The following is a 19,912-nucleotide window of genomic DNA, read 5'->3' as shown; positions in this document are numbered from 1 at the left end:
CCTGACCCTCAATAGAATAAGCCTGAACCCCAGTCTGATTCATCTGGAAATGGTTGCAGCCAGCCCTTGCGAGGTCCATCCGTGAGTACAAATATTAAGTCTGACTTCTGAAAAGACTCCATAGCTGCCAGACACACCACACCGATTGCCCGAACCACATTCAAGGAGTGCAAAGCAACTTCCTTAGGATGCTTAGGCTTGGAAAACAGGGAGGCCAACACAGTCTTCATTCAGATGAAAATCAGAGACAACCTTTGGAAGGAAAGACCGACATGGACAAAGAACCACCTTAACCCTGTGAACCACCAGATGAGGTGGACAAGACAGCACCGCCAGTCCAGACAGCCTGTGCGCAAAAGTAATGGCCACCAAAAAAGCCACCTTCTTAGACAACGTAAACAGGGGAATCTCCCAAATATTTTCAAAATGGAGGGTTCTGGAGAACTGACAACACCAAAATGAGATCCCACGGCGGCAATAGAGACCGCACTGGAGGAACTAACCGTCTCACGCCCTGTAGAAAGGTACGCACCAAGGAATGTGTGGCCAACGAACGTTGAAAGAAAACCGCCAAGGCCAAGACTTAGCCCTTGATGGCAAGGCGCTGCTCAGCCCCTCACTGGAGGAAAGCCAAGATCCAAGTCACCGAAAAGGAATGAGGATGAACTCGCAGGGATTCACACCACGCAATGTACGACTTCCATGTATGATGGCAAATCTTCCCAGAAGTAGATTTTCTAGCTTTTAGCAGCGTAGGAATCACTGAGTCAGACAACCCTCTATCCTTCAGAACCTGGCTTTCAACAGCAAAGCCGTCAAAGCCAGCGACAGTAAGGCAGGATGGAAGATTGGCCCTTGGGACAACAAATCTTCCCTGAGAGGAAGTCTCCAAAGAGCATCGGCGACCAGCCGTATCAGATCAGCATACCAAGACCGGCAAGGCCAGTCTGGAGCCACTAGGATAACCGTAATCCGTACAGCAGAGAGGGCTGGAATGAATAGTTCTGCCCACCTTAGAATGCCGGCTACTTCCCGAGCCGCCAGGACACTCCTTGTGCCCCCTTGGTGACTGACATAGGCCACAGCCGTGGCATTGTCCAAATAACTCTGTACAAGACACCCCTGGAGAGAACGTGTCCCATGATCCAGACAGTCTGATCGCTCGGAGCTCTAGTACATTGATTGGTAGGCTGGACTCGAGAGACCAAACCCCCTGGGCACACTCCGTACCGAGGATGCCGCCCCACCCACATAGGCTAGCATCCGGGGTGACAACCATCCAGTACAGGGGAAGAAATTATTTTCCTTGACGAAGTGTCAGCGAATGAAGCCACTAAACCAGGGACCCTCTCGTACTCCGGCTCAACAGGATGAGATTGTTCAGAGACTGTGGATCCTTGTTCCATTTTACCAGAATCTCCTTTCGCAGAGATCTCGTGTGGAACTGTGCAAATGGAACCGCCTCGAAGGTAAACACCATCAGGCCCAACACCCGCATGCATGTCCAAAGACATGACCGTCTGCTGGATAGCCAAAGCCGAATTGCCTCCTGCAACTTTTTAAGTTTCTCCAGAGGAAGGAACACTCCGGCTGAGGACGAAATCAGAGTCAGGCCCAGGTAGTCTGGGCTTGTGGACGGAACCAGAGCAGAATTCTGAAGATTCAGAATCCAACCAAACTCCCTCAGCGTTTGCAGAGTAATCTCCAAGTTTCCAACAAGGCAGTCAAAGACACTGCCCGTAAGAGCAGATCGTCCGGGTACCCCAGTACCGCTATCCCCCGCTGACGAAATAATGCTAGAACCAGGGCCAACACTTAAGTGAAAACGTTCCGACTTAGATCACCCCTTGAAGTAACAAGTTTTGCACTGCGCCATAGAGATCCTTTAAACAACCCGGGGACAGGTGCAGGTTGGAAGGGAAGAACCTTTCCGGAGAATATGATCAAAACTCGATCATGTAGCCAGAGCGAATGACTTTGTGGACCCACTTGTCCTGGATCAGGGAGGTCCAAAGATTCGGAAATCAGCGAGGACGTCCACCCACCCCAGATATGGGTGAGGGCGCCCCTTCATGCGGAGAAATGATTGTCTGCAGGACTGGCAGAACCCGCTCATGGTTTGCCCGACCAAGACTTCTTGGAACCCCAAGCGGTGGCCCGAAAGGGGCGTGGATCCCTTGTCTTGAGACCCTGAGGGACGAAAAAGCCACTTGTGAGCCGTCTGCGACGGGACTCCTTACCCTTGGAAGCCTGAGCAAGAAGAGTACTCTTCTCCCTGGGAGGGCTTTGATGATGTCATCCAAGGAAGCTCCAAACAGGCAGTCCCCCACGAATGGAAAATCGGGCAAGGTCTTTCTAGAAGCCTGGTCCGCAGACCAGAATTTCAGCCGGATAAAGCGGCGCAGAACCACTACTGAGACAGAGTCTAGAAATCAGGGGAGCAGCATCCAAAGCGGCGTCGCAGACAAATGAACCCTTGGACCAACTGATCTGCCAGCTCCACAAAGGCAGGGAGGAGCTCCTCCAGGTTCCTGCGTAGAATTTTAGCCCATTCAGTCATAGCTTGTAACACTAGGGTAATAGTAAATACCAGCCTAAGTGCCAAACCAGGCTCACTGAACATATGGAGGGTCAAAGCCTCAGATCGCCTATCACACTGGTCTGAGAAGACCGGGGACTTTTTAACCTGGAAACCGGGGAGTTCACTACAGTAGGTACTGTCCATTTTTTTAAGGAGGGAGTCCTTGGAAGGGTACCACATTGCAAAACGCTTAGGGATTGCAAGGGTGCGTTTTGGGCACCCCCACTGTTTTGAGACAATCTTGTTATAGAAGGTGGGAAAGGCGAACACCCTCCCTGCTTTTAAGGGCCTGTGGGTGCAAAAGGCGACCCGCGCCTCTGATGCTGCGTCAGTCGCATCTTCCATATGCAAAGTTTCCCGCACTGATAAAATCAGTGCATCCACTAGCGACTTTTCATGTGCAGCTAGAGGACCAGAGGAATCTCTCTCACCATCTGAGCATGCAGGGTGCGTGGACGCAGACCCCGAAGGTTAACTTAGGTCCGCATCAAACTCTGGATCTGAGGAGACAGAAGAAGCAGGTGAAGGCGGGGGACGCTTTATGCTAGCCCATTTGCCCAGGACCAAATCTACTTTGGACACAAAGGACTCCAGGACCGCCGTCAGTGCAGACAGTCGTTTGGCACAGGTGAAACCTCCATGGATTCCATGAATGAAAAAAGGGGAGCCCACAAAAAGAAGTGCAAAACACTGCAAAAGGGACACCCCACCGTGCTGTGGCACTACAAAGCCCAGCAGAGCACTACTGCTGCAATAGCAGAAGACGGAGAGAAAGCCCCACAAAGGCACTCCCCACCACTGGTCAGGTACTCACAGCCCGAACTATCTGCACACCATGTGGCGATTAGGAGTAAAATCGCTGTATTAGCACTAGAGGCCAACCGCTGAATCACCGCCCATCTGACTCCAAAAACATGACCGCCGCTATTTGCAATGGGAAAATATAGAAAAATGGCCGCTGCACAAACATGCCGCTGATCTGTAGCACATAAGGCTACAAGAAAATGGTAGCACCATGCCCCAGTGGGGACCCCAGAGCACAAAAAATGACCAACAGGAAGGGGGACCCTAGCAGGCGCTACCACCAGACCCATCCCAGTTCGCAGTAGACCACCGAGGCGGGGTGGGCAGATGGAGGGGCACAGGTCGCAATAGACCACGGAGGCGGGGGGGGGGGGGGGGGGGACGCGAACTGGGAGGGAGGAAAGCCCGGGGGTCCGACCATCCCAGGAAGGTGCCCACATCTACCACAAAACCCGCCATGGGTAGAGGGGGGGACAGCTACTTACCACACCAGGAACAGGGTGGGCACCACTTCGAACAGGACACCACTCCATCGTAATGTGGGTGCTGTCAGCCAGGAGGAAACGCTGCGACTCAGGTCGAAGCCAGTTCGTATGCACCCTCGTGAGACGTTTAACTTGCAAGCCATAATGCGTGGACACATTTATGTTTTTTGGCGGCTAAAAGGACTATCTTAAAATCATGGATTCGACCAAGCCCTCCTACTTTATCTGCTCTCAAAAGGGAGCTTCGGTCATTACTGTATAAGGAACGTATGGATACAGTCTTACAACATAATATTCCCACAAAAAGGTTTTTTGACAAATGGCAACCTTTCATAGAACAAGAACTTACGGACGCGGATATTCAATATTTCATTAAACCTTTTAGATTCACGGACTGGTATTTAAAGGCGGAAATAACACGAACCTTGGGAAAATTAAAAATAAGTGTTTCGTAGGCCTGACCATTACAATTACTTTCTATCTTAACTGGATCAACTGACTTATTTTCTGAATTTCCCGTTTATATTAAGGCCTTATAAATATGTATGTAATGGTGAGGGATCAATATCCTAGGATACATATGAGAATACCCATGTCTAGGTAAAATTTGCCAAATTTTCCTATTATAGAGTATAGATTTTGATATGTGATCGTTTTCTCTCTTTTTTGTATGTTTGTTGGTTATAAAATTAATAAAAAGTTAAAAAAAAAACAAAAAAAAAAAAACAAAAAAAAAAAAAAAAAAAAAACTTGCCAGCCCCCGTGCAGTGGGACTATGTCGCAGCTGACCTAGTGCGGAGCTGCTGTCTGCACAAACTCGCTGGCCGGACCCTAAGGATCTAGATTATCCAGTGCGTCGCCCAGTCCAGCACTTGATTGTAGGATTCTCACAGAAACAAAATAATAAAAAAGAAGAGGAAAAAATTCAATTTAAAAAGAAAAAATTGCCAGGACCAGAGATCCCAGTAATGAACTAGGTCCTGACTAGACAGAAAAAAAAAAAAAATGAAAACCTATAGCAGGAAGTGGGAGTATACCCCCAGGGACTGCCCCATAGGCGTGCTCAAGCTTTTTTCTCTGTCTAGTGTCCTACTCCTGTAGGCGAAGTGCTGTGTCCATCAACGAAAGAGGAAAAAAAAGACTTTACACAATCACTTTAAATCCTTTAATCAGCTGAAGTAGAGATGACATCTTCCTGCCCGCTTGTCCACCTCAGCCTTTGCTTTGTGATCATTCAAAAAAATACAAAAGCATTCTGTGAACGGCTGAGCAGCACTCAGCCCGCCTAGATTTTTTTTCCTGGAGTGGGATAGGAACGTCTTGTGTCCCTGCCGGAACACAGCATGTACTCAACACTATATGTAGCTGAGGCTACATCAAACACAAACCACTGCATCCGTTAGTGAAGTAAATAATTGGATTAACACCGGATAGGCTGGCCAAATTCAACCCTTCCCGTAGCCCCACATGCCCTGTCTAATGTCTGATATCCATGGGCAACTTTGGGCACCTCCTCTGGCAATGTCCTTGCATATGTGGGTTCTGGGCGCAAGTCGTCCAGTTCCTCCATGACCAGATGGGTTCACCAGTGACCTTGGATCCCAGACAATTCCTATTGGGCATATTTTCTGATACGGACATAGATAAGCACATGCTTAAATGTATGCAAGAAACACGGTTTTGGAGCCAGAAATGTTATAGCTCGGTGCTGGACTCAAGCTGCACCTCCAACTCTAGCTGCCAGGATTGCTGAAATAAATAACACCTTACCATATAAAAAATGATCTATGTCAACTGGGATAAACAAAACAAAATATGGGATAGGTGGTTACAATCATCGACCTGTGTTCTATAATTTACAGTATATAATTTGTCGTCTTGAAACGAAGTACCATCTTTTAGGCCGTCAACAGAGGATAAAAAGATATTGGTTATTATTCTACTTAAATACATGATACACCAGACAATGCATTGTATGGTCTAGTAGCTTGATTAAAAGATCTGCTCACATATTTATTTTTTTGTTTATTTTGTTTGACATGTAATAAGGATGTCTTCCTTGGAAAGAACTGTCACCATTGCTTATTGAGTCGTGTATCTATGCATCCAATGTTTTGTATAATTGTTCACTATATTTTGTACAAAACTCAAAGCTTGGTTTTTAATAAAAAAAAAAAAAAATTATTGGAACCAGCTTGGTCCAAAGTATAAATTTCACTAAAACCTAGAGCAGGGGTAGGCAACCTTTCAGAGGTTGAGATCAACCTGGACAATATGGAGGAAATCAAAGATCCCTGGATGGGCATTTTTTGCCCCTCAGCTTCCCCAAAGCAGCGACATCTGCCCCCCACAGTAGTGTTCCTGGCAAACCCTTCCCCACAGTAGTGTCCTCTGCTTCCTGCTTCCCCCCAAAAGTAGTGTCCTCTGTCCCCCATAAGTAGTGTCCTTTTCTTCCTTCACATCATCCCCTTAACACAATGCAAAGTAGGTAGCACTGTCCCACCTTACAAGGTCTGTACAGCAGAGGGGAGAGTGAGAGGCAGCACAGTACTAAAGGAGTTAGGGAGCTGCCAGAGTTAACTTTTCATATTAACAAGTTGGTGACCACCTAGCAACCAATCACCTGATGGTTAACTTTAAAGGGTAACTGAAGCAACTCCCGCTCTCCATCTAGTGCTGTTCTGCCTCTTACTCTCTGTTCTGCTGTTAAGATGAGAGTGTGGAGGAGGCTTGTGGGAGGAGAATCGGCAATCCATGTTCATGATCTACCTACCTGTCGGTTGACCAGTAGATCGTGATCGACAGGGGTTGCCAACCTGGGACCTACATTTAGGCTTTAAAAGAGGAGCTCCGCCGCTGCCCCATTTCATTTTTTTTTTTTAATTTACAACGTGCACCATTGTGTTGTGCTGGACTAAATCAGTGTTTTCCATCGCTCAGGAGAAATACTGGGGACAGGTTACACAATTACTACAGTCAACTGCCATTAATGTCCATTTTGCAAATCAATGCTCCCATTCCCACTACTGGGATTACTACAAAGGGCCTCAAAGCAAGTTTCACATTTGGCCCCCTCAAGCCACAGATTGGACTCAAAGGTAATAGACACTCACAGTTTGCCTTCGTCCTTTTCGTTTCCTGACCCGTCGCTTCCGTCTTTTACCCACGCCACGACTCCCTTTAGATACTTTGGACTGACCTTTTTTTCCTGTTGGGGGGAGAGAAAATGGGGAGAATGTTTACATCTACTGCCACAAGCAGTATGGTGTGTGAGGGGACTTGCATGAACAGTAAAAATTGTATACAAGTGCTCTGCTCTTTAGACATATACAAGAGGGTAATAAAAAATATACATAAAGAGGTCGGTTTATATTTGTACCATCTTTAACTTTGAGCGAGAAAGTCAAACATAGACATTAATAGGCATGGAGAGAGAAGGTCAACCATAGGCATGAAGTCAAACATGGACTATTTAGGCAACATAGCCAGGTGTTGGAGAACACACACTAATATTTATAGCTGAACCCTACTGTCCTGATTGGATCTACGTGCGTTTCCTTCTCTGACACTCACCGACTCTCCTTCTCCTCCTGGTAGATGCAGGACGAGGGGTAAGATTGCGTGTGTACACAGCAGTGTTCAGTCCAGCTACAACTGCTTCAATGGTTTCATCAAGGAGAGATGACAACAAATATCTGGGGACATTCTGTGAACAAAATAAAGAGGTATTAGAATTAAAATAGAGAATAGAATGATCAGTTTCTCTGAATGTAACCAAGGTCTTTAACACCACTTGAGTGTCTGTTCTCTTTTCAGGAGACTAGTAGAGTACGATTTCCCACTGCTCTATTGTGGGTTTTCAGGAACCTGGGCACTCCCCTTTACCGTGGCTAAGTATGTTATCTCTCACTTGCTTCTGGGTTCTCCATAAGCACATACAGAGGGCTAAGTAAATTAACTGATACAAAGCATGTACTGATCAGCCATAACTTTATGACCACTCACCTAATATTGAGTAGATCCCCCCTTTTGCCACCAAACCAGCCCTGACCAATTGAGGCATTGATGCCCCTAGACCTCTGATGGTATGCTGTGATAACTGGCACCAGTCCATCAGTGGCAGATCCTTTACGTCCTGTAAGCTACAAGGCTGGGCCTCCATTGTACATGTTTTCCAGCACATTCCACAGATGTTTGACTGGATAGACACCTGGAGAATTTAGAGGCCAAGTTAACACTTTAAACCCATTGCTGTGTTCCTCAAAACATTCTTGAATTCATCAGACCAGGCCACCTTGTTCCATTTGCTCTATGGTCCAGTTTTGATGCTCAATGACCATTTTTGGGAGCTTTTGGCTTCGGACGTGGGTCCATTTTTTCTGCTCTTAACAAGCAACTTCAAAGGACATCATGTATCATGTTCTCCTGCTGTATAATATATCCCACAGACTTTCAGATGGCATTGTAACAAGATAAATCAATGTTATTCACTTAACCTGCCAGTGGTCATGTGGTCAAGTTATAGCGGATGGATGTATATTAGAAATTTTTCGCAAGAGGGGCAAAAAACTGTTGATAAACATCCCTATCAGTACCCAGGCACCGTAACAATTCAGCAGCTTCAGCCACTTCATTCCACCCAAAGAATGAATAATCCATTTTAAATTGAAATGTTTTTTTACTAAAGCTGGAGAGTACAAAATCTGGTGCAGCTGTGCATGGAAACTAGGGCTGCAACTAACGATTCATTTGTATGTCGACTAATCTAACGATTATTTTTTTTTTTTTTGCTTAATTGAGTGTTTTTTTGATTAGCTAATTAATCCTGTAATTAATACAGACCCCTTAGTAAGCCCCCTCCCAGTACAGACCCCAGACTGGGATGGTGGTGTCATTCGGGGATGATGGGGGTGTCACTCAGGGATGATGGGGGTGTCACTCAGGGATGATGGGGGTGTCACTCAGGGATGATGGGGGTGTCACTCAAACTTCAATAAGGAAAGGTTTTATATAAAAAGGTCATTAGAATGTTCATAATGGGGGAGGGGCACCAGGGAAAAGCAAATGACGAGCAGATGACACTTCAGCTATAACACTAATTGCAATGAAATCATAACTGCGCTCCTTGGAATGAATATCTGCTGACATGCAGGGTTATCCTGGTATCCCCGGTATAAGCAGCGCGCTGTAATACTTGCCTGTCCCAAGCTCACAGAAAGTGCGGCACCTCTTCCCTGACCACGTCTGCGTCTCACCGCCGATTTGCGTTCCACCCATAGCAGCTCTCCTATTGGCTCAGAACGCCCCATTCCATCTAAAAACCAGCCAATCATCGCCAGCAGTTCTCCAGGCGCCAGAGATCTAACCTTCCCACAATACCTGAATGTGGCGGAGTAAGGGGGAGCAGGAGACGGTCAGTGCTCACCTCGGTGTGGACGGAGCCGGGGGGGGGGATTTCACCCGGCCGGCAATACTTCAAGCAGCGCTGCAGCCGGCCAGGGGGTGTGCGACGTCACACGTTGACGCGTCGACGCATTTCACGCACGTCGACGATTTTTTGTAGTCGAAGTAGTCGACTACGTCGACGCAGCCCTAATGGAAACCAATCAGCTTCCAGGTTTTTTGTTTGGCAAAGCTTAATTGAACAAGCTGAAGTTGGAAGCTGATTGGTTACCATGCACAGCTGCATCAGATTTTGCACTCTTGCAGTTTTATTAAATCAACCCCAAATTGTATAGGGCTTTTAAATTTTTAAAATCAGTTAACGCTTGCTTGGTCCTGTTTAGTTTCTTACTGAAATAGTAGTTACGAACGACCCGGAAGCTACTGGTAAACTACAATGGGATTCACACTTTTGGCTCTCTGCTGCATCGGAACAGGATTTATGGCATACACAAATTTTGGCGTTGTACCTCCACCCGTCACCATCTGCTGTGCCATTCACAAAGCCCCTCCACAGTGTCATCATTACACTATGCTTTGTGAAGGAGATAGCAATACAGCACCAGAACTATGTCAATCTTTGTGTCAATGCAGTGGACAGAAGTGTTGCTCAGTAAAAAGGTAAAATATTATCGAAGGAATAAACAAGGCTTAGCCTTAACAGCTTTTTAAAAAGGAAAATGCAGCGCTGGAAGTTGGGCTCTAAAATTATATTTCATTTCATAACCATGGAATGGGCAAAGCAGTCAATAAATAAATGGCCAACTGGCATCAACTATGTGTAGCTTACAAAAAAAAGGGACATTCAAAACATATGGGGATTAACCTATTAAAACTGGAGAGTGCAAAACTTAGTGCAGCTCTGTATAGAAACCAATCAGCTTCCAGGTTTTATTGTCTAAGTTTAAATGAACACGCTAAAGTTAAAAGCTGCTCACAGTTGCACCAGATTTTGCACTTTCTAGTTTTAGAAAACCAGAACAAACAAAGCCATGGAGTTATGAGTGAATATGGAAGAGGAAAAAAAAAAAAAAGACAGACAGACATACTATTACCTGCGTATTGCGTGCGGTTGTGCGGATCCTGTTTACACTGGCCCTCACCCTCTCACTCTGCCTGGTCCGTGCAATAGCGCGAGTCCTCAAAATATTGGTCCTGAGCCGACTTGTGGTGGGAATCACATCAGCAAGCAAGCTGGTCACCTCTTCTTCACTCACTTGATCTGCCACAACACATAGGTACAACGTGGACTTATTAATGGGGATGAGGGAGGCAAACCATTAGCCAATTTATCACCTCTTTCATAGAATTAAATGGTACAATTCCCTGATTATTATTATTTTTTTTTTACTGCTATCCAGTGTCTTGTTCGCCTGTCTGTGTTACTGTTAGAGATTATCCCAGATTTCCTTTCTGGTAAAACCAATGTCTACATAATAGTAAGTGAAGAGAAATCTCTAATGGACACTCTGAAAACATTAAAAACCTAATCATTCTATACTCTATCCAATCCTAAATTCTCCAGCAGTTGGAGATGTCCATTATCTATGTCACAAAGAGATTACCAGTCTCAAAAAAAAAAAAAAAAGTAATGAGTGTAGTGTATACACCAAACTCAGTTCTATGTATGGATAAGGGTTTATCTTGGCATTGGCTGGGTGTGGGGAGGAGGGGAGGTATAAATCTCCCAACCCATATTTCTTATGGAAGTAAATCTAAAAGCTACAGAACACTCGCAAGGATGGCTCTGCAAACTTGCAAGGATGGCGCTGCAAACTAAAACAGTGGAATGTCCCTACAAATTGAAACAGAAAATAAAAAGATAAATGCTGGCAGACCCTGTTGCAGCAGATTAAAGTGGTTGTAAACACTTTCATATACCCAGTGAAGTGACTGGCCTCAGGTGACACACAGAGATTAAACAAATCCTCTACATAAGTTGTATCTGTCTGTCTGCAGTTTTTTCTACATCCAAAGTGCTGTCTAAGAGTTCATAAAAAAGGTAGCGGAAAGCTGAGTTAAAATCTGAAGAGCTCACTGAGGAGAGTTCTGAGAGCCGATTGGAGGGATGGGATTCATCTCCCTTAACACAGAACAAAGCTGAGGCTGTCATTCAGCTGGGAGGTCCCTCCCCTGTAACCATTTTTCTCTTAGTGTTAGGAAAACTTGTCGGAAGTGACTTGTGCTGATAGATGAACAAAGCAGCAGACAGAAATGACACTTGGTGCTTTTGAGACAAGTAAACACTATAGAAGGATATGCTTTGTTCATATTTTATGTTTGAGGTTTACAACCATTTAACTCCGGGTAGGAAAACAGCAATTGAAAAAGATTTCCTAACCTAATCAGCTAATGTCAGCAACCAAACAGCTGTCAGCACCAACAATCCGCCTGCCACTATAGAGATATGGCCATCTTTCTATGGCTGCGTGAAGAATAAGTACCCCATATAGGCCAAAACATCTGTTCCAAATACAAACCTATGTCATGACAGAATAATCTTGTGAACTTATTTTGGTGCAGCAATAACCAACGTACCATCATCTGGCTGGTTAGTAGCAGCACACTCAGGACAGAACCATTCATCGACTGGAATAGCATTGAGAGGCGGGGTCAGGCATTCCATGTGATATCTAAAGAAGATAAACATTTTCCCTAAATTAATTTTAGGAATAGCTGTAGGAATGGCAGTAATGCAATCACAAAAGCAGGGAAATTAACATCTGCGATCATTCTGTATACAACACTCCAAAGTGTTTCTATGGAGGGACATGAAGTTTTCATTTTATGTCAGTTTTAGAAAATCATAGGGTGTAGGAAAAAAAATAAAAAAATAAAAAAATAAGAAGAGGAAAATGTGATTTTGACTTACCGTAAAAAATGCATTTCTCTGATGTTCATTAAGGTCCGGTTCACACTTATGCGATGCGGGAAGGCTGCGAATCCGCAGCCTGTTCCCGCATCGCACACGCACCCCCGGCAGTTCACACTGCCATATGCGATACGCTGGGGGTGTCAATGTAATCTTAACGACACCCCCAGTTTGATCGCATATCGCAGTGCGATCTTGCAGTTTGCACAGGATCGGATCGCACAAGTGTGAACCGCTGTGCGATCCGATCCTGATGCGGCTGCCAAAAAGGGTCCTGTGCGAGTTTGCTGCGGGTGCGAATTTAGCCATACAAAGTGTATGGCTAAACTCGCACCGCACAGCCGATCGCATGTAATGAAGGAGCAGTGCGCTCCGACATTACATGCGAACCCCGCACTCGCATAAGTGTGAACCGGGGCTAAAGGACGCAGCTCTTGATCTTCAAAACCATTGGGTTATACTGCCCCCTACAGGAGTAGGACATTAGGCAGAAAAAGAATCTGGCTACGCCTTTGGGCAGTATACTCCCTCTCCCTGCTAAAGGTACTCAGTTTAGTTACAAGCAGTGTCAGAAGAAATACAACTCCGCAGAGGGGTGAGTGCCGAGTCCGTCAATGAACATCAGAGAAAGGGATTTTACAGTAAGTCAAAAATCACATTTTTTCTTTCGTTCATTGACTGACACAGCTCCTGATCTTCATAACTATTGGGATGTCTCAAAGAAGTGTTCAACATGAGGGGTGGGAAAAGCAAAAAAATGCCCCAGGGTAAACAGTAGCCAACCAGGCAACAGGAGCTCAACAAAAACTGGAGCCTACCTGAAAAAAAACAATACACCCTCAAAGAGGATCAAGTCCTCTAAACAGCAGCCTGCAAAACCATGTGGCCAAAAGAAGCATCCGCAGATGCCAACACATCCACTTTATAGAACTGTGTAAAAGAGTGCACCGATGACCAGGTGGCCACCTTGCAAACCTGCGTCACTGACGCCTGATGACAGAAGGCCAGGAGGCCAAGCAGGCACTAAGCGCCCGAGTAAAGCGCACCTCGACAGGGAAAGGAGGAACCTGACCCCTTGACGGAACAGGCCTGAATTATCGTCTGTCTAATCAATCTGGAAATGGTTGCAGGGGAAGCGGAGAACCATTTCCGAGGCCCATCCATGAGGACAAAGTCTGACTCCAGAGCTGCCAGGTACACCCTAATTGCCCAGACAACATCCAAGGCATGCAAGACAATTTCCTTCGGATGTTTCAGCCTGGGACACAGGGAAAGCAACACAATGTCTTCAATCAAATGAAAATCAGAGACAACCTTTGGGGAGGAACGACGTACAGGGGCGAAGAACCACCTTATCACTGTGAACCACAAAGGTGAACAACAGGATAACGCCGCCAGTTCCGTCACCCTGCACGAGACAGCGTAAGTAAGGGAATCTCCCGAAGATTTTCAAAGGGAGGCTTCTGGAAGGTCAAGATCCGAGCCACCGAGAAGGAGTGAGGATGAACCCCTCCTTAGTCGCTTGCTTTGACGGCTTGGCTGTTGAATGCCAACAGCCAAGCCGTCCAATCACATAAAGTCCAATCACAGCCGTCATGTGATATCAAATGTCACGGCGATCGGTTCTGCTACTCCTCACATAGTGAGGAGGAGAAGAATGGGATCAGTGCTGATAGGCGGCGATCAGTGAGTATAGAGCTGTTTTACTGCTCTTTACTCACCGATCACCCTCTGCCAGTGTCCCCAACACATTAAACCCAGTAAAAATACCTGTCCCGCATCTGTCCCAGTACAATAATCTGTTACAATGATCATCTGCCCGTGATCATCTGCCCCATGTGGCCAGGCTGTGAAAAAGTCTCAAACGTGTGGTATCCCCATACTCAGGAGTAGCAGAATGTTTTGTTGGGGTGTAACTTTTGCCATGTACATGCTAGGTGTTAGAAATATATCTTACAAATTGACAACTTTGTGTAAAAAAAAAAATAATAATAATAATAATAGGTTTTCATTTTCTTGGGGTACAGTGTTTGGTAATTGTCATTTAAAGTGTGACAGCACTGAAAAGGGAAAAATGGCCCGGACTGGAAACGGTGCATCAGTTTGGACTTGCAGTGGTTAACCAGGTAACTTAGGTATAGGAGACAAGTCCGAAAAGCTTTGTTGAAGTTTCTAGGGCATACATCTCTTATGCCTTTAGACCCGGTTCACATTGGAACCGCAAGTGATTTGGACAGGAATCGCACCGCATTGCAGATAATGTGCAAGTGTCATTGTGTAATATAGTGTAACGATGTATTAATACACTGCATTAACTAATTAATTTACACATAGATGAAAAGGCATAATAGCAGTTAAAAAGAAACCTTAAAAAAAAAACAACAAATTAGACAGACCTCTAAAACACCAGTCTCAAGTTTCAGATGGAGCCCAGAGCAGAGAAACTATAAATTAAAATCTTGTATAACAATCAGCTTTAAATGGGCTGCCACAGAGATAGTGTCAATAAAAAAATAAAAAAAAAATCAATAAAACATACAGCAAAAAACTGAAAATTTTACACCATTTAGCATTAGGATGTAATAATGACAGATGGTAACTAAAATCAGTGGTACTCTCCGGTAATGCAGAAGATCAAATCTTATAAGTGACTGGGAGCCCTCTATCTTGCATTAAGTAATAATTACTGTGCAAAATGATATAGCACATATCTGCAGACCAGGCCATCCACAAGATCCATTTCAAGGTGCCAGCTTAAAGTGGGATAAAAAAAAATGTTGTAGTGGGCATGGCTATCAGCATGGTCACTACTGACTGGAAAGCCTTTAGCCTATACTCAATACTTTAAATATACATTTCCTTTTAACTGAAATATATTTCTAATTACATTATTTACAGCTGTTAATGAAGATTTCACATAAACCCATTATATGTATGTAACACTATCAAGCAGAACATGGCCACGTCCAGCCCTAGGGATGGCCATACACGGTTCGAATCTCAGGCGGCGTTAATGGGCAAACTGAAAAGTACCAAGTTGATCAATCGATCGACTTAGGTACAACCAGCCTGCCGGATTCTCTTGCGTTATCGCTAGGGGCTATAGCAGTGTATAACAACTGTCTTCTCCCAGCAGGGACAGCTTCCCCTGTCGGGTGAAGACAGTGGCTCGGTTGAAGGGATTCCCGTCGGCACTGTCTGTGTTGATGGGGTAATCAAGCGAATTTCTTTCCTGCAACCCGTGTATGGCCAGCCTAGCTCACTGCTTTCTGGATTGGCAGCGCTGCCTCTGATGCTGAAAGCCCACACTGTGAGCTGCAGTGTCTTTGGGAGGGGAAGCAGGTGAGACATGAGAGGAGGATTTGGCTTAGTCAAAGGGGGCAAAGTAAAGTTTTCGTTTTATTGAGACCTGTGCATGCGGTTTTAAACGTGTACCAATAATATAGTAAAGCCCCGCACACAAGTACCGAACGTCGGCCGAATGATCGGCCGTCTTTTGTCCGGTGCTGTCCTGTCGGCTGAAAAGTGCTAAAGACTGCACACGAATTTTGTCGGCCAACAACAGCCGACTGCAGAAGTGATGTCATGTGATGGTTAACTTTCCGTGTCTTTTTTTTTCTCAGAGCATGCCCAGTCTTGCTAATCTGCTGTTTGTCGGCCGAATTCTGTACTGACTTGCGAACAATCGGCTGTTCTGGTGACGGGCAACAAAAATTTTAAAGGCTGCACACCCGATTCTGTTCGGCCGAAAAGTCGCAGTCGGTTGTTGGAAGCATCATACTAAAGCCCCGTACACACGTACCGATCGTCGGCCGAACGATCGGCCGTCTTTTGTCCAGGGCTGTCGTGTCTGTTGAAAACTGCAAAAGACTGCACACGAAGTTTGTCGGCCAACAGCCGACTGCAGAAGTGATGTCATGTGATGGTTAACTTTCCTTGTACTGACTGGCGAACAATTGGCCGTTCTGGTGTTGGCCAACAAAAATTTTAATGCCTGCACGACAGATTCTGTTCGGCCGAAAATGCGTACGTGTGTACGGGGCTTAACAAGCCGAAAAGCAGCCGATCGGACGGCGGCCGAATATTTACGGCCGACAATCGCTACGTGTGTATGGGCCTTAACTAGATATGGTACAAGATTAGACTGTCATACAGCTGCCTCCAAGTGTACTGTAAATGACGAACAAGTCTATAGTGGTAAAATAAAGCATACTCTGGTCTATAAACGATTTACAGTTCATCTGGAAAGTACTCCCAGCACTTCACTTGTTTCACCTTTTGTTATGTTACAGCCTTATTCTAAAATGGATTAAATTTATTATATTTCTCAAAACTCTACAAACCATACCCCATAATGACAACGTGAAAAGTTTGTTTGAAATCTTTGCAAATTTATTAAAAATAAAAAACAAAACAATCACATCTACATAAGTATTCACAGCCTTTGCCATGACACTCAAAATTGAGCTCCGATGCATCCTGTTTTCACGGATCATCCTTGAGATGTTGCTACAACTTGAGAGTCCACCTCTGGTAAATTCAGTTGATTGGACATGATTTGGAAAGGCACACACCTGCCTATATAAGGTCCTACAGTTAATAGTGCATGTTAGAGCACAAACAAGTCATGAAGTCCAAGGAATTGTCTGTAGATCTCCGATACAGGATTGTATGGAGGTGCAGATCTGGGGAAGGGTACAGAAAAACTTCTGCAGCATTGAAGGTCCCAATGAACACAGTGGCCTCCACATCACCTATAAATGGAAGAAGTTTGGAACCACCAGGACTCTTCATAGAGCAGGCCACCTGGCGAAACTGAGCAATCGAGGGAGAAAGGCCTTAGGGAGGTGAGCAAGATCCAGATGGTCACTCTGACAGAGCTCCAGCGTTTCTCTGCGGAGAGAAGAACCCTCCAGAACAACCACCACGTCTGCAGCACCACACCAATCAGGCCTGTATGGTAGAGTGGCCAGACGGAAGCCACTACGCCGTAAAAGTCCCAACAGCCCACCTAGAGTTTGCCAAAAGGCACCTGAAAGAGTCTCAGACCAGGAGAAACAAAATTCTCTGGTCTGATGAAAGACTGAACTCTTTGGCCTGAATGGCAAGCGTCACGTCTTGAGGAAATCAGGCACCACTCATCACCTGGCCAATACCATTCCTACAGTGAAGCATGGTGGTGGCAGCATCATGCTGTAGGGATTTTTCAGCAGCAGGAACTGGGAGACCAGTCAGGATTGAGCGAAAGTTGAATGCAGCAATGTACAGAGACATTCTTGATAGTTCTTGAGCGCTTTGGACCTCAGACTGGGGCGAAGATTCATCTTCCAACAGGACAACGACCCTAAGCACACAGCTAAGATAACAGGAGTGGCTACATGACAACTCTGTGAATGTTCTTGAGTGGCCCAGCCAGAGCCCAGACTTAAACCCAATGGAACATCTCTGGAGAGATTGAAGATGGCTGTGCACTGGCACTCCCCAAACAACCTGACGGCACACTTGAGAGGTCCTGCAAAGAAGAATGGGAGAAACTGCAAAAAAAAATAGGTGTGCCAAGTCTGTAGCATCATACTTGAACAATTTGAGGCTGTAATGGTTGCCAAAGGTGCTTCAACAAAGTATTGAGCAAAGCATGTAAATACTTATGTACATGCGATTTTTTTATATTTTTAAAAAAGTTTGCAAAGATTTCAAACACATTTCTTTCACATTGTCATTATGGGGTATTGTTTGTAGAATTTTGAGGAAAATAATGAATTTAATCCATTTTAGATTAAGTTTGTAACATAACAAAATGTGGAAAAAATCGGATTTTTGTAAGATCTTACCGTAAAATCCTTTTCTCTTAAGCTCATTGACAGACGTAGTCTTCTTGATTCACAAGAACTGGGTTATGTTGTCTCCGCAGGAGCAGGACTAGGCAGAAAGAAAAAACGTTCTGGCTCCACCTTAGGGGCAGTCCCTGAGGGTATATCCTCCCTCTCTCTGCTACAAGGCATCAGTTCTGTCACAAAGCAGCAACAGAGAATTTAACCCAACCCAACTCAATGATAGAGGGGCGGGTACTACGTCTGTCAATGAGCTTAAGAGAAAAGGATTTTACGGTAAGATCTTACAAAAATCCGATTTTCTCTGTCGCTCATTGACAGACGTAGTCTTCTTGATTCACAAGAACTGGGACATCCAGAAGCAGTGCCACAAATGAGGGGTGGGATTGACCGAAATCAAAATCCAATCTAGAAGGCCCAACCGGTGCCAAACGAAGTTTTAAAGGCTCATTATAAACAAAGAATGAGACTCAAATGAAAATTTCCAACGGAAAAAAACCCTCGAGGCAGACCACTGGTCTCCTCAAATGGCGGCCTGCAAAACCTTGCGGCCAAACGAGGCATCAGACGATGCCATTACATCAACTTTATAATGTTTTGTAAAGGTATGCACCGACGACCAGGTAGCCTTGCACACCTGGACCACTGACGCCTGATGGCGAAAGGCCCATGACGCACTAAGTGCCCGAGTGGAGTGCGCCTTAACAGGGAACGGGGGCTCCCGACCCTTAATAGAATAAGCCTGTACCACCGTCTGTCTGATCCATTTGGAAATAGTCGCGGCAGATGCAGGCAACCCCTTTTTGGGTCCATCCGGAATCACAAAAAGTGAATCCGTCTTGCGAAACGAGTCTGTCGTTTTCAAGTATACCCTGATCGCCCGGACCACATCCAAGGAGTGCAAAGCAAACTCCCGAGGATGACTGGGCTTAGGACACAGGGAAGGTAATACAATTTCTTCATTCAGATGAAATTCTGAAACCACTTTTGGTAGAAAGGATGGATTCGGACGAAGAACCACCTTATCTCTATGAACCACCAGATATGGGGAACGACAAGATAATGCGGCCAGTTCTGACACCCTGCGTGCAGAAGTGATAGCCACCAAGAAGGCCACCTTCTGGGACAACGTAGGTAGAGGAATCTCCCTAATATCTTCAAAGGGAGGTCTCTGAAGAACCGACAATACTAAATTAAGATCCCAGGGTGGTAACGGCGCACGCACTGGCGGAGCCAGATGTCGCACCCCCTGGATGAAATTCCGCACCAAGGAATGAGTAGCCAAAGGCTTCTGAAAGAAGATAGCTAATGCTGAGACCTGACCCTTGATAGTGCTCAAGGCCAGTTTCTGCTCAACCCCTTGTTGCAGAAAAGCTAATATTCGACTAACCGGATAAGACCGTGGACGGAACCCCAGAGGTTCACACCATGCAATGTAGGAATTCCATGTACGATGATAAATCTTTCTGGAAGTCGCTTTCCTTGCTTTAACTAGAGTAGGAATAACTGAAGCTGACAATCCCTTGTCCTTCAGCACCTGGGTCTCAATAGCCAGGCCGTTAAAGCCAGCGATCGTAAAGCAGGATGGAAGATCGGTCCCTGAGACAGTAGGTCCTCCCTGAGAGGAAGTCTCCACGGGACGTCCGCCACCAGTCTGACCACGTCGGCGTACCAAGCTCGGCGAGGCCAGTCCGGAGCTACCAGGATTACTGGAATTCCTTCCTCCTCTATCCTGCGAAGAAGTCTTGGCAGTAACCCGAGAGGAGGGAAGGCATACATTAGCTGGTATTGCCCCCACGGGGCGATCAGTGCGTCTGCGGTCTCTGCTAGAGGATCGCGGGAGCGAGCCACGAATCTCTGTACTTTCCTGTTGAATCGTGATGCCAACAGATCCACA

General features: G+C 45.6%; 1 protein-coding gene across 3 annotated transcripts in view; it reads right to left on the bottom strand.

The window, feature by feature from the left end:
* The window catches only part of PHRF1 (PHD and ring finger domains 1), a 119,180-nt gene that overhangs the window by 40,850 nt on the left and 58,418 nt on the right, over positions 1-19,912 (bottom strand). For all 3 annotated transcript variants that reach the window (XM_082270216.1, XM_082270218.1, XM_082270217.1), the window contains exons 7-10: positions 11,851-11,945; positions 10,368-10,534; positions 7,444-7,576; positions 6,984-7,078 (exon numbers count right to left, since the gene is read on the bottom strand). In XM_082270216.1, the coding sequence (XP_082126342.1) occupies positions 6,984-7,078; positions 7,444-7,576; positions 10,368-10,534; positions 11,851-11,945 (490 nt within the window). The remainder of the gene's footprint in view (positions 1-6,983; positions 7,079-7,443; positions 7,577-10,367; positions 10,535-11,850; positions 11,946-19,912) is intronic.

The sequence above is a fragment of the Pelophylax lessonae genome, assembly GCF_965119305.1.
Source record: "Pelophylax lessonae genome assembly, chromosome: 10".
Taxonomy (NCBI): domain Eukaryota; kingdom Metazoa; phylum Chordata; class Amphibia; order Anura; family Ranidae; genus Pelophylax; species Pelophylax lessonae.
This window is presented reverse-complemented; position numbering and strand designations above follow the sequence as displayed.